The 15,870-nt window shown below is 39.3% G+C and overlaps 1 protein-coding gene across 1 annotated transcript in view; it reads left to right on the top strand.

The window, feature by feature from the left end:
• FRAS1 (Fraser extracellular matrix complex subunit 1) overlaps nt 1–15,870 on the top strand; it is a 446,248-nt gene that overhangs the window by 339,110 nt on the left and 91,268 nt on the right. Inside the window, exons 36-41 of the mRNA XM_082389317.1 lie at nt 806–937; nt 2,040–2,165; nt 5,457–5,704; nt 11,140–11,288; nt 11,475–11,637; nt 13,848–13,983. Coding sequence (XP_082245443.1) covers nt 806–937; nt 2,040–2,165; nt 5,457–5,704; nt 11,140–11,288; nt 11,475–11,637; nt 13,848–13,983 — 954 coding nt within the window. The remainder of the gene's footprint in view (nt 1–805; nt 938–2,039; nt 2,166–5,456; nt 5,705–11,139; nt 11,289–11,474; nt 11,638–13,847; nt 13,984–15,870) is intronic.

Raw genomic sequence — 15,870 nt, 5'->3', positions numbered from 1 at the left:
ATATCAACAGTGCAGTTTTCTCAACAGGCACTGCAGATAAATACAACAATGAGTGGGTGGTGCAGGTCTTCCTCCAAACCTGGCTTTTAGAGAAGGGAAGGCGTGTTAAGATACAGGAAAGTGGAAATAAGAATCAAGGGTCTGGCAAATCTGCTTTCATTTCTCTCCAGTGATCAATGCTCACTTGGATGTCAGGTAATCCAGGGGAATAAAATCTTAAGGTCAATGTTTTATTCACAAAGGTGTCTTCCATTTAGTGCATCGTGCATAATGACCAGGTAAAAATGGGTCTGCTTACTTCCAAACAAATGACATTAGAATGATCTGTGTAGACATTTTCTATCCTTTTAAATAATTATTTTCTAATGAGACAGACATCATTTCTAACAGAGATATTCTGAAAAAAATATTTCTCTGGAACATTGGAAGAATGAATTGAATCTAAAATATTCCATAAATAAAAGCTTCTACCAGCATCACCTAAGAGTGCATATTTTGTATTACTTTCCCTTCCACTAATATTTGTCAATATCACCTTGTTGTGAAAGTTGCTTCTTAGAATGACTTTGTTGTTATGGTTTTAGCTTTTTTGTTATTCAGTAGAAAGAGCTTTGTAGAATAGCTCACAGTATCTTGCTTGCTTACATTTTCCATTTATAAGCATCTCTTCAAAGTGTTAAGGTAATCTAAAAAAGCTTCTGGCTACATATTTATAGAACTAGCCTACAGGTGACCAGACTACAAACTGGTGTGTGTGTGTGTGTGTGTGTGTGTGTGTGTGTGTGTGTGTGTGTACTCTTTCTAGTTTCGGATGGAGGGCACACAAGTCCAGAGATGGCCCTCACCGTTCACTTACTTCGCATTGATCGGCACCCGCCAGTGTTCCAGGTTACAGCTCCACTGCTTAAAGTCAGCCCAGGAGGCAGCACTTCTATAGGTAAGAACTGGGAACCTGAAAGAAACATGGCTTTGGAAATGGAACCATATTTCAATAACAGTCCCTGTATAAATCTCTTCACGGTTACCAAAAAGTAGTGACCTTCTCTTCCAGAAGTTGCAGGCATCTCATCCATAGCCATCCCTCTGCCCATTTCCATGCATATGGAAGCAGCATGGAGAGAAGGAAATAAACCCTTCAGAAGCCAATGCTCAGTGATGGAATACAACACAGAATTTATTTTCCAGTCTCTAGGAGTTTGATTTGTTGCCATCGCTAAAATATAAAGTAACACAGAGCAGAGAAGAGAAGAGAGGGAAGTGGTTTCAATGACTGCTCTTGTTTTCTCTTTAGAAAGTAAAGAGTAACAGTAGGAGTGACAAGTCACCATAACCTTCAGAAGCTGTGAAGAGTTAGAGTTGGCCCACCTGTTTTATATGTGATTTTATTTACCTATTAGTATACTTACTTTTTAGAAGTTTATTCTTTTACCAAGAACATCTTAAGAGCCAATAGTGGGTATTGTGATTTTTGTAAGCTTTGCTCTACACATCCTTATCCAGTTCCTACCTATGGGTATTGGCCTAAAATTACTTATCATCCAACTTATAAACAAGCCACAGATACAAAGATGACTGTCCCTTTTGCCCCACTCCTTCTCGTGTCAGTGATAGCCAGAGCAGCCATTGTTAAAATAACTTGGCTCTTCTGTAGATTCAGAGAAAGGAGAAGGGAAGAAATGATGAAAAGCAAACATAATTTCTTAGAGTATTTTCTGGAAGGAAGCCTACCCGGTCAGTCAGGACTGACCTTTTCATGGGCTACCATTCCCTCATTTGTATGGAAGAAAAAAGGTATTCTGAATTCAGAACTTCCTACTCGTAAGATAACTTTTGGAAGAACCTACTTGTAATTTGGGAACTGACTGTATTATCAAGTTTTCACTCTTTTTTGTAGTTGATTCAAATTAGACAGCACTTTCTTCTACCCATCAGATTACCCACAACACGGCTTCCAGCCTGGCCTGGGGCTTTACTGTACCCAGAGTATACAGTTGTTAATGTACACATCTTCTCACCATGCTCTATTCTCCTGACTGCAGGACTTCAGTTGGTAGTAAGAGACACGGAGACAGTGCCTGAAGAACTCCTCTTTGAGCTCCGGAAACCTCCCCAGCATGGCGTGCTCCTTAAGTACACAGCTGGGTTCCCAGGGCCCATGGCCTCAGGTAGCTGCTCACTCTGTCATTGGCCTGCTTGGATTTCTTTTTTTTTTTTTAATATTTTAATTTTATTGTAGTATAGCTGATTTACAATGTTGTGTTAGTTTCAGGTGTACAGCAAAGTGATTCAGTTATACGTATGCATATGTTTGTTCTTTTTTAGACTCTTTTCTCATATATGTTATCACAGAATATTGTTCTCGCGTTGCAGTTGGTTTTATGTCTCAGACAAGAAGTAAAGCAACACTGTGGGATAAACTATGAAGAGATACGTAGAAAGGAAAAACCTTTAGTGTTTAGTCCATTGGCTGAAGTATCTGGGACTTCCTTCTCTGTACCACTACCCACACCCCAAAACTATGAAGCTATTTCCTCAAGTTGTAGGTAAAATTTGTTGATTTCTGAAACCTGGAGTAAATGCATTTAGAACGACCTTACGTGAGTTGGTCGACCTTACGAAAGCTGCCACTTTCCCATGGTCTGTTCATGGAGATAAATTTGTCTTCCTTATTTTGGTCTGTGAAGCTTCACAATATTTTAAGCACTGTGACTCTGAGAGTGTAAACTACATGTTTCTTCACCACTAAAAAAGGGTGGTAATGTGCCCAGCTTTCCAAAATAATACCTATTGAGCTTTCCCTGATTATAAAGAATAATACATGCTGATTGTTTAGGAAGTACAGAATAGTGCAAAGAACACAACTAAATCTAATTTTTAATAGTCGGCTCTCATATATTGAAGTGAATATTATCCCTTTCAAAGTTGTCACCTTGGGATGACAGAATATACTTATTCTGACAATCTGTACTTTCTCAAAACATTTATATAATTCCTAATAGGCATGTAATAATGCACTCTTCTGAATATCTCTGCAGAGAGAGGGTGTCAAAACTTTGACCTTGAAGGTACATTGAATTTTAAGAGCAACAAATAGGCACTTAGGAGTCACAAAGGCAGATTTTTAAAAAACTTAACTGAACAAAAGAAGTATTGTTAAGATAGATTTCTGACTTAAAAGCTTTTGTACAGCAAAGGAAACCATAAACAAGATGAAAAGACAACCCTCAGAATGGGAGAAAATATTGGCAAATGAAGCAAGTGACAAAGGATTAATCTCCAGAATTTACAAGCAGCTCATGCAGCTCAATATCAAAAAACAAACAACCCAATCCAAAAATGGGCAGAAGACCTAAATGGACATTTCTCCAAAGAAGATATACAGATTGCCAACAAACACATGAAAGAATGCTCAACATCATTAATCACTAGAGAAATGCAAATCAAAACTACAATGAGGTATCACCTCACAGCAGTCAGAATGGCCATCATCAAAAAATCTACAAACAATAAATGCTGGAGGGTGTGGAGAAAAGGGAACCCTCTTGCACTGTTGGTAGGAATGTAAACTGATACACCACTATGGAGAACAGTATGGAGATTCCTTAAAAAACTAAAAGTAGAACTACCATATGACCCAGCAATCCCACTCCTGGGCATATACCCTGAGAAAACCATAATTCAAAAAGAGTCATGTACCACAATGTTCATTGCAGCTCTGTTTACAATAAATAGCCAGGACATGGAAGCAACCTAAGTGCCCATCAACAGATGAACAAATAAAGAAGATGTGGCATATATATACAATGGAATATTACTCAGTCATAAAACGAAACGAAATTGAGTTATTTGTAGTGAGGTGGATGGACCTAGAGTCTGTCATACAGAGTGAAGTAAGTCAGAAAGAGAAAAACAAATACCGTATGCTAACGCATATATATGGAATCTAAAAAAAAAAAAAATGGTTATGAAGAACCTAGGGGCAAGACGGGAATAAAGACGCAGACGTAGAGAATGGTCCTGAGGACACGGGGAGGGGGAAGGGTAAGCTGGGACAAAGTGAGAGAGTGGCATGGACATATATACATTACCAAATGTAAAATAGGTAGCTAGTGGGAAGCAGCCGCATAGCACAGGGAGATCAGCTCAGTGCTTTGTGACCACCTAGAGGGGTGGGATAGGGAGGGTGGGAGAGAGATGCAAGAGGGAGGAGATATGGGGATATATGTATACGTATAACTGATTCACTTTGTTATAAAGCAGAAACTAACACACCATTGTAAAGCAATTATACTCCAATAAAGTTGTTAAAAAAAAAAGATAAATTTCTGGCATCCTAAGGGAACTATGTTAGGAGCATAACAGTCATAGCTCAGTTTCTTTACCATTATATTTAACCTATATTTGTGTAATTAATATGCGAGTTCTAAAGATGTTTGTAAATTATTAGTTTTATTACTTTTTTTAGGCACATTACCACTAGCACCAGTAAATCACATTAACACAATGTTGAAAGAGAAGGCTTAGAAGATGAATACAAAGAATAAATAAATTATTTTGTTTTATTATATAACATCAATTATGACAGTCAATAATCTATGAAGAAGTAGAATTGAATAAAACATCCAAGAAGACCAGTTCCTCAACTGTGCTTGTGGAATCATTGGGACCCATGGCACTAAGTAGAATTTCTCATAAAAAGGGTTCTATGACCAAACAATTTTGATAAACTGTAATATTGAATATTGGAGATTCTAGAATTCTAATGAATCCTGCTGTTTAAAAATTTTTTATTTTAAATTTTGTTTAAACCTATTTTTTTTAAACATTTATGACCTTGACATTTTTTTTCACACCACACCTATCAGATCTATCACAAGTTAGTACTCTAGACTTACACAGTTTAGGTTTCTAACTTTAAATATATTTTTCAATTTCTAAGTGTTTTTTAATTTTAAAAAACCTTATGTTCTCAATTAGAACAAAGATCTCTTACAGGTTTGTCTAGCATAATTTACCTTCTTAACTTTTTCAGTAAATCTTCAGTATCAAGATTAGATTCTAGAAGGGCTATCATAAAGAACAGAAGCATGTTCTTTATTCTCTAGAATGAAGAGTGATGAGTGAAGCTTAGAGGCAGATTTTGGCTCAACATGATTAAAAACTTAAAAGAATTTTACAGCTATCGTCAGTGGAAGTAGCTCCCTTGCAAATCAGTGAGGCTCCCACCTTGTGCCATGTTGAAGGACAGGCTAAATAACCCTTTTGCAAGGGTAGTATAAAGGGAATCTTATATTGGGTGGGTGGTTGGACTAATTAGCTTACAACTCCCAGAGTTTGTAAACTCTGGGAGTTTACTATATGTACTTTGAAATCCTGAGAACAAAGGTGTTATGGAAATGAAAAGCGTTATTCCCAGAAGTAATTGGTTTTTTTGCAATTTGTTTTATTCTTGAAAGGTGACACTTTCACATATGAGGATGTAGAGGAAAATGTTCTGCAGTATCTACACGATGGATCCTCTGCCCGGGAGGACAGCATGGAGATCTCAGTTACAGACGGCATCTCAGCAGCAACGGTGGATGTGAGGGTGGAGGTGTCACTGTCCGAGGCCCGGGGGCCTCGGCTGGCTGCTGGCGCCTCTCTGAGCATCACCGTTGCCAGTAAAAGCACAGCTATAATCACTAGGTCACATCTTGCTTACGTTGTAAGTTCTTCTGTTTGTCTTTTTGTCCACTGCACCCTCTGACTAGGCGGACTAGAAAGGGATGCCAGGGCTGAATATTTGGGCCATCAGGCATATGGCCATAAAAGAACTTTTTTCTCCCCTTCCCTATCGTTCTACTCTTAGGAGTAGTTACACTCTTTATTCCAGCTGCTCCCACCGTCTCCCAAGCAGACAAGTGAATGAGCAGAACATTGATGAAATCCCTATTTGTAGGGATGGGTGATTGTCACCTGGAAATAGTGCCAGTGTCAAAAAGCCCAAGTCCCCATATTTTAAGTTCCATCGATAATATTTCAAATGGGAATTTTAGGAGAAGAGCATTTTAGAAGAACTCACCTGGCCAGTGAATAATAAGTAATGGTATTTCAGGGCCCGCTTTTCACCAGCGTCTGTCTCAGGTCCAGCTCCGGACAGAGTGCTGGCATGCTCCTGTGGCAGGATTCCTGACTCACCCTCCATCCAGTGCCCCAAGAGAAGCAGTGTGGTTCGGGGACTAAGGGTAGATTCAGGAACTGTGTTGTTGTTTTTTCCACCAATCTGACCTTAATTTGATAAGTGATCCTGGCTAAATTAAACTCATCCTCTTTCCTTGACTTCACCTCTGGAGCTAAGGATAAGGAGGATAATTAATTTTATTTTTCATTTAAGTATGTTGTAAACAGATGTGAACTCTCCATGTAAAAATAATAATGAGTAGTTTTGACAAATACGCTGAAAATAAGAATAATTGTCTGAATGGTAATCATTCTTAGTATTGAATTTTTCCTTTGCTAATCGTAAAATTTCCACCAATAGCCTGGCCTTTTTAAAAAAAAACACTATATAGTTTTAAGTAATTCTTTTCTGAGCTGAATAGTCTGGCTACAAAATCTAGTCCTGAATAGTAGCATTAAGATAAAGCATTGGCCTGGGAACAATTGCTTCAGTTGCTTTTGCACAGATTTTCCCCTAAAATTGTCTTTTCTTAAATTATGGGAAACTGCGTTCCACCCTGATCCTTCTCATGGGTCTAGTATAGTTTCAGAACACCTTCGATTTTGTTTTTTAATTGATGGGTGAGTCTTACCATAGATTATGGTCTTTTGAATCTTATGAAACACGAATTCATAAAAATGTATGTATACAGATTTAATCAGTAGATCACCAAGGCTTGAAAAATGTTTGACAGACCAAAATAGGATTCCAGGAGCAGTTCCTTCCCATCAACTGCATATTATAAGCTGCAGATGAAAATGCAAGCCCATTGGCAACTGAACATGTATTTTCAGAAATTGATTGAATGTGAATTTACCCACTAGAGTGGAAAGACTCCAAAAGAATTATCCTAGCTCACTGAAAGCATAGCATATTTTAAAGAATTAGCTAAGTTATACACTAACTTTCTCTGACGGTTGTAGAAGAGTTTTGTACTTAATGTCATGGGGAAGTTTTTTCTAGACATGCATAGTTAGCGAGTTTGCTGTGAACATCCAGAAAAGTTGGAAAAGCCATCTGAAACCCTGGTCATAAATGGAGCAGAATATAAAAGGATAGGAACAGGTCAGCCTGTTCATAATTAGAGTATCATGAACTGCAAGAGGGTGAAGTGATGTCGGGAGAAGCAAAAAGCAAAAGTGGGATTCTGTGTGATTTGCTTCTTAATGGTGGTTTCCTGTACACAATTTGCTATGTACTGCAAGAAAACAAGTAAGGAAGGGGTGGTATGGGTTTTATAGTTAGAATGAATGGGTTCTAATCTAAGCTCACCACTTTTACTAGCGTAATAACCCTTGACAAGTCACTAAACTCCCTAGGGCTCAGTTTTCTCATTTGTAATATGGAGAGGATGATATAAGATTAATCTTAAATAACTAATAGATTTCTATGCACCAGCCAAAAATACACTAATTCAAAATAAGATACTATCTATAATAATATTACTTAACGCATATTAGGTATAAATGTAACAAAATTGATGCTATGACTGACTATAAAGAAAATTTAAAGGAGTCTCTTGACAAAGTTTTAGAAATAAAAGGAGAATTTACCAGGGGACCAGATAGAAGGTCAACAGAGCGATAGCATTTCTATTCATAAGCAAAAATAGCCAGTAAATGTAACTAAAGAGATGATACCACTTATAATAGTATCACAAAAATTATATTCTTTGGACTAAATCTAACAAAAAACAGACAGTACTTCTACAGGGAAAATTGTAATACTTAATTGGCAGACATTTAAAAAGCACTAAATAAATGACAAGATACGCCATATTCATGAATAGGAAGATTTAGTATCAAAGAGATAGCAATTCTCCCACAAGTGATCTTTCCATTCAATTGAGTTCCAATCAAAAGCCCAGTGGACTTTTTATGATCTTGATAAGCTGATTCTACAATATATAAGGAACAACAAAGGGCCAAAATTCTGAAAACGAATGACAGGAGGGCAGGGGCTTGCCCTGGCAGGTATCAGGATTCATTATAAACCTGTACTATTGAAAGCAGTATACACTGGTATATACTAGAGAGTCCAGAAACAGACCCACACTTGGGACTGTAATATAAAACAGCTATAGCAAGCCAGATCAGTGGAAACAGGAGAAACTATTTAACACATGAATCTGCACAAAATTACTATTCATATGTAAAAAAAAGACCAAGAACTTGTACTGCTACCTCATACCCTACACAGATATTAACTGTAGCAAATCAAGTACTTAAGTGTCATAAGTAAAAGTGTACAATTCTTTATAGGATATAGGCGAATATTTTCATGATATTGGGAAAAGGAAGAATTTCTTAAACTAGAAACAAAAAGGGCTAACTATAAAGAAAAAATTGATAAATTTGACTATATTAAAATTAAATTTATGTTCTCCCAAACACACCATAAATACAAAAAAACAAACAAGTTACAAATTGGAAAAAGATATTTACAACAAATACAACCAAAAATAACAAAGAAAATATAAAGAACGTCTGCAAATCAAGAAGAAAAAGATAATCCATTTGAAAAATGAACAGAAGACATCAGCAGGAATTTTAGAAGAGGAACCCATAGGGCCAATAAACATAAGGAGAGACATTCACCTTTTTAGACATCAGGGAAAGCAAATTAAGACTATATACCATTTAATACCAATTCAATTGGCAAAAATTTTAAAGTATGAAAATACCAAATGTTGGAGAGGAAATAGATCTACCGGAGGTTCTTTGCTAATGGAACTGTAAATTGGAACAACCACTCTGGGAAAGAATTTGGCCTTGTCTTGTGAGGATGAATGTTCATATGCCCTAATTGTTCCTCTCCTAGATTTCTATTCAGGAGGCACTTTCACAGGTACTCAAGATACGCACAAGAATATATACAAGAATGTTTATAGCAATACTATTTGTAACAGTAGTCTATTTGTAATAGCAAAAATATTGAAATAAGCCAAGTGTCCATCAGCATCAACAGGATATCTTGTGGTGTACTTACTCTATGGAATATTAGAGAACACTCAAAACACATGAACTATAGCTGCACAGAACAACATTAATGGACCTTAGCAGTCTGCTACTGAGTAAAAAGAAAAATAAATTCCACAAGAGTAGTGTCTAACTCCCTTTTCTTAAGTTAAAAAAAACTGAAGCTACTTTATAATACTATATCAAACTATATCAAGAAATTCAAAGAAATAAGAAACAAGATCCAGGGTGATGGTAGGCCCAGGGACAGGATAAAAGAGGAGCTCATACATAAATGTTAATCATCAAAGTTCTAGTCCTTTGTTGAATGTTGGGTCAATAGATGTATAAATAATAAAAAGAAAATTAAAAAGGGAATGAATACAAAATGGGTGAGAAGGGCTTTGAGTAGAGGACAAAGTCTATATTCTTATGAATTTTTCACCCATGGTATCTTGGACATCCCAAAATAGTAATTTTCTTTAAACTATGACAGCATTTTCAGAAAAAAAAAAAATCCAACTGATTTCACACTGTTTCAAACCCAACAGTCATTTGAGATTTGAAAAATTATAAGTTGTGCCTGACATGAAATTTGCATTTTTTTGCCAAATTTAGCAATGTGGAATTAGAAGCTGTTCATTCTAATCAAGAGCCAGGAGCTCTGTCCTTGTAGTTTATCACCATCTCAGAAGATAATACCTTAGAACTCTTGGCTGTCTTCTAAAAATTCCCTCTCAGAGGATACTCACAGTAATATTAGGAAGTAGTCTTTTGGAAGCCTGCATATTGTATTTGATAACTCATGTAGAAAAATAGAGAAACTTTTAAAGTATAAATTTAGGGGAAATTTTCTGAAGTTTTGCAGCTTCGATGAATTTGAGATTCCTTCCATGCTGTTATCAAGTGATGTGAAGAAATATGGAAAATTCTATGATCTTGCACTGAGGCTCTGAACTGTCAACTTAACAAAGGTCTCTGGGGATAGAAATGAGAGCTGACTGAAACCTGCTGCCCCAGATCACCAGGCAGCCGTGCTCATATTCCTGATCTCGTACCTCAACTAACTGTACAACATAGCCATGCAAATTTGCATGTGAAAATACACTTGGCTTTGCAATATTTATTTTCATTGTTGCTGTGGTAAAGTGTAAAGTGCCCTCATGTTCACAGCCAGCTGCTCTAAAAGATGAATGACTCAGGGAATCTTTCCAAGAAGTTGTTGCCTCTATCCTAGATATTTCCAAAAATATCCTTGAAGAAATTGTTCATTAAGACATTCAATTATTGTCCATGTAGAAACACAGAAAGCCAATTTTATTTCTCAATAAACAGTGCAGAGGAAAGGGAAATAACTGATCTTTGTTAATATTGGGCATCTTGGGGGTTGAACATCCATAGGTTCGGTCCAGGTAGAATGAAATGCATAATTTCCTAAATTCTTTTGTTAAACTAAAATTTTTATCACGTTAAATATTACTTAAAGTGAGCCCTTGGCTAAGCTAAATACCTTCCATTCTTTGTTTCACAGAATTTTAAAATTGTTGTTATATGTTATAGTGGAATTTTACCTGTTTCTAAAAAGCAAACTATTCTTAGAAACTCTAGAAGAATCCTACAATAGTGTTTCTAGAAGGATGACATATTTCTGACTGTGTTTTGCTCTTCACTAGATGCTTGTAATAAAAACAAAACCTTGTGTGGCTCTTATAGTAACCATAGGACATCTCTTTGTCTTATGCCCCATACCTAAAGTGCATTTCCCACTATTATCTTGAGCTACTCTTCAAAGAAGACATTATCAAAAAGACATTTTAGGAGGAATAAATACTGGGATTTTCATGCAGTTTAAATGGTGTTCCTTTATCACAAAGGGAAAGAGATTTTTCCATTTAGTAGAGAAGGGAGCACCCGAGATCTTTACTGGAAATATTTATTCCTGCAAACGTGCATTCATGTCTTGCCTCATATTTGCCTAATTAGGATGATTCTTCCCCCGACCCAGAGATCTGGATTCAGTTAAGTTCTCTGCCTGTGTATGGTGCTCTCTTAAGAACCTCAGGACCTGAGGTGGAAGAACTCTCAGAGGTTTCCAATTTCACAATGGAAGACATCAACAACAAGAAAATTAGGTATATAACCACCTGGTGTTACGTGACAGAAGTTTTTTAAATTGTATTAAAATATGTAAGCAACTAACCAGTAGCTCCCTTGAAAGATTATGTTACCTCTGGTCCCATTGCTAAACAAAAATTCAGTCATCTTACTTGACCTGTCGGTGTAGTTCATTCATTCTGTTCTTCTCTTGGCCTTTGTAGGTACCTAGCTGCATTTGAGACCGGTGGTCATCTGGTTACTGACAGCTTCCACTTCTCGGTCTCTGATTTGGACCACAACCGCCTGGACAATCAGAGGTTTACCATCATGATCACTCCCGTCAAGGATCCACCCCAAGTCATTGCTTTCGCTGACCTTATCACCGTAAGTAGTTCAGATCAATGAACTGTGGGTGCTGTAGAGAGCGGGAGTCTGTGGCAGTGTGAATGAAGGATTTCTACCTAAATTGGCTGTCAAGTCCTTCCCCTCAAATATCTAGGCAATAGTATCAAGATACATATGGCTTTCAAGCAAGAGTTTTTCAAAAAGTATGAAAATAATTACATGCAGAAGATCAAATCATTATATCCACATTATTTAATTAGTCAACAAGTATTTGTGCCAGACATAAATCTAGATGTGTACAATATTTTGTATACTATGCTAGATGTATATAGCAGTAGGAGTAGGAATGTATCTTTTAAGAATTTATAGTCTAATGTTTGCAGCAACTAAAACATAGGGATATGGACAGTGTCCCCAGGTCACTTTTTTTTTTTAAATTTATTTTATTTATTTATTTTTGGCTGCGTTGGGTCTTCCTTGCTGCATGCAGGCTTTCTGTAGTTGTGGCGAGTAGGGGCTACTCTTCTTTGCGGTGTGCAGGCTTCTCATTGCGGTGGCTTCTCTTGTTGCGGAGCATGAGCTCTAGGTGAGCGGGCTCAGTAGTTGTGGCGCATGGGCTTAGTTGCTCTGTGGCATGTGGGATCTTCCTGGATCAGGGCTTGAACCTGTGTCCCCTGCATTGGCAGGCGGATTCTTAACCACTGTGCCACCAGGGACGCCTCCCAGGTCCCATCTTAAATGGATAGATACTTATCACTGTAAACAATATTGACAGCTCCTTGGGGTTGGGAGGTGAAATATAATGTACCTCGATCATGAAGTTACCTAGACCTGACTTCAAGTGCCAGTTCTGTTACTAGCTGACTGACCTTGGACCAATTATATAATCTTTCTTAGCCTCAGTTTCCTCATTTTTTAATAAATTTATTTATTTTGTTTATATTTATTTTTGGTTGCATTGGGTCTTCGTTGCTGCACGTGGGCTTTCTCTAGTTGCAGAGAGTGGGGCTACTCTTTGTTGTGGTGCGCGGGCTTCTCATTGCAGTGGCTTCTCTTGTTGCGGAGCTCGGGCTCTAGGCGCACGGGCTTCAGTAGTTGTGGTGCGTGGGCTTAGTTGCTCCGCAGCATGTGGGAGCTTCCCAGACCAGGGATCGAACTCGCATCCCCTGCATTGGCAGGCGGATTCTTAACCACTGCGCCACCAGGGAAGTCCCAATTTCCTCATTTTTAAAGTGTTACTATTCCTGTTACATAAAGGATTACTCTGATGATTAATAAAGTAGCACTAAAAAGCCCCAGTAGAGTACTGGCTCATGGTAGGGATTCCATAAATGTTAATTCACTTTCCTTCTTCTGCTCTATGTACATACCATAATGCCAAAAACTCAGGACTCCTGGTTTTCTTGAACAACTGAAAATTCATAAAACTGAGTTGTTTCTAAATGGTTCTGATATTCCACCTATTTTTCTTTTCATGTCCACACTTCGGGGCAATCATTTGGACCTTCCCCATTCCCAGAGTCAGGGTGACCTTCCACTTTGTAACTTGTAGATCTTCCTATATTTAGCCAGTAGTCATTCAGAAGTAAACGGCTTCATATCCAGCAGGCTAGCAAAAGACACTAGTGTCAGCTTGCAAAGTTAGCATACAAAACAGGGCCCTAAAGGAAAAAGGTAGCTGGAGCAACTGCTTTTACTCATAACCGATTTATTTTCCTCCTTGATGGTAAGATAAGCACTAGCTTTCAGGTATGGTGAGCCCTTTCTTCCTGCACACCTATAAACATACACTATCATGGGATAAATGGGACTTCCTGCTGGGAACTCCTATAGGACAGAGCTACCCTCATAGTATCCAAGGGAGGACTGGATGAATCATTCTGTAGCTGCAGGCTTTTGAACGTTGATACGGAAGGAAGGCAGCCATTCTGTCGTGCAGCTGTTCCAAGGTAGGTGATTAGAGTGGGCCAGAGCTGCTTTACAACCAGATCCATCATGGAAGGAAGCACAGCTTTGAAGGGAAACACGGAAGTCACCGTGTCTGAGCGTAGCTTCGAGAGGCGCTGAAGGATTGCCGGGCCCCAGCAGCTCGAACATTCCTCATCTCGTGGGTGCGTAGAGGATCTGCCTCCTCAAAGAAGTGGAATTGGTACTGGAAGGTCGCCCCAGGCAACTCTTTTCAATTCAGTTCCTTTTACTGCAGTTATGTGCAACCGCCCAAGGACTCTCTCCAATCTTTTCTTTCTTAGGTTGACGAGGGAGGGAGAGCCCCACTCTCATTTCACCATTTCTTTGCTGCTGATGATCAGGACAGCCTCCAGGGTGACGCCGTCATTAAACTAAGTGCCCTGCCCAAGTACGGCTGCATCGAGAACACGGGGACAGGTAACTTGTTCCAGGCCTGGAGAGAAGGGAGCGTGGAGGTGGGTAACGGTCTGCAATTAACCTGGATCTGGAGAACTAAAGCGGGAATGGAACCATTTCAAAGAAATGGAAGGAGGGAAGGTTTCATTGACTCAACAAAAATTGAGTGTTTCCTGTATGCCAAGCACTCTTTTAAGCACTGGGGATATATCAGTAAACAAAACAGACAGAAACCCCTACTTTCATGGTGCCTTAGATCCCGGTGGGAGGAGACAGATAAGAAACCTAATAAATGAAAAAACTGTGTAAGACGTCAGGTCAGTCAGTGCTATGGGAAAAACTAGAGCAGGGTGAGGGGATTTGGAGTGCCAGCAATGGGGACGCAGGGGCTTGGGGATTGCACTCGGAACTGAGTGTCAAGGAAATAAAATTTCCTGTCCTTTTATTGTGAGGCAGCTGCAGTTTAGCTGAACCATAGCCTACGTCTCAGCTTTTTCTAAGGATATGACATGAATTGAACTGCATGCTTGTCTCTCTGTGACCCTCTCCTCAACGTCCCTCCCCCCCCACCATCTACCCTGGACCCACTGGTTATCACAGAGAAGGGGAGGGGAGAGGGTGGATACCGTCCACAGGTCCGCTGAGACCACAGTGACGGGCAGTTGAGACAGCTCCTGGCAGGTGACCGTCCTGCTGCCTCTGCAGTGAGAGGCCTGAGTGCCAGCGCGTGGCTCTAATTGGTGTGCGGCTAGCAGCTCCCACAGAGAGGCCACTGACTGAAGGCGTCTGTGACCAGCACGGTGCCCGGGATTTGAGCCTGGTTACCGGAAACTCATTTAGCAGGGGTCATGTTTTCCTATAGAAAATCTTGAGTCTTTTCCCCATCTTGCCTCTCAGTGTGTGCTCTTAGATTTGTTTATTGCTGAGTTAGATTTATCTCAACAAATGTTTATACAGTGGATGTAAAAGGTGAATAAGACGCAGCCCCTGCCTCGAGTGGGAGACAGATATGAAGACTGATAAATTACAATCATGAAACGCCGGGACAGGGAAAGGAGGAAAGCACTGAGAAAGGACATAGGACAAGACAGTTACTTTTGCCTGGAAAGGCAAGAAAGTCGGAGGAAGCAACATTTGAGTTGGAACTTGAAGTGTCAGTGGGAGTTGCTGTGGGCAGAGGGAAAATGGCATTTCTCACAGAGGGAAGAGCACGAGCAAAGGTGGGGAATCATGAAAGGATGGTTGCCCCCGGCCTTCTCTTCTCTCCAGGTGATTTCTTATTAAGCTTTTTTTAACATCGTTTTATGCTAACCTGGAGTACATGCAGAAGTGAAATTTCTGGCAAGCCTCAGCCTCTCTTAAAGTGGTTCGCAGACCTTAATGTGCGTAAGACTCACCTGGAGGGCCTGTGCAAACACAGTTTCCTGGGCAGCAACCCCAGAGTTCCTGTTTGAGGAGGCTGATGAGACCCATGTGTTTGCATTTCTCACCAGCTCGCAGGCGAGGCCATTACTGCTGGTCCACACTTGGAAAACCGTTGCTCTACATTAGTATGAACCTGGAAGTAAGGAAAAGACGTTCAGGGGGGCAAATCATTGTTCCAAGGCACATCGTGTAAGGACCCACCCTTTGCTCCATAGGAGTTCAGAACCAAGTCTGTTTTATACAGATGAAACTAGCTACCTAGATTCAGAATTCAGCTGATCAGAAGAACATCTTTTTAAAAACATTAGAAGAAGTAACTTTCAGTTCATACCGGCAAGATGCAAGAAACAGAATAATCATATTGTCTGGTATGAAATCTAGCAGCATGGATAATCTACATTCCTTTAGTACCAGCACAACCAGGGCAGGGCCCACCTTGACTACCTGTCGGGCATCACTGTGTTCCAGTGCAATGCAGTAATA

Source organism: Balaenoptera borealis, assembly GCF_965194805.1.
Source record: "Balaenoptera borealis genome assembly, chromosome: 4".
Lineage (NCBI taxonomy): Eukaryota > Metazoa > Chordata > Mammalia > Artiodactyla > Balaenopteridae > Balaenoptera > Balaenoptera borealis.
This window is presented reverse-complemented; position numbering and strand designations above follow the sequence as displayed.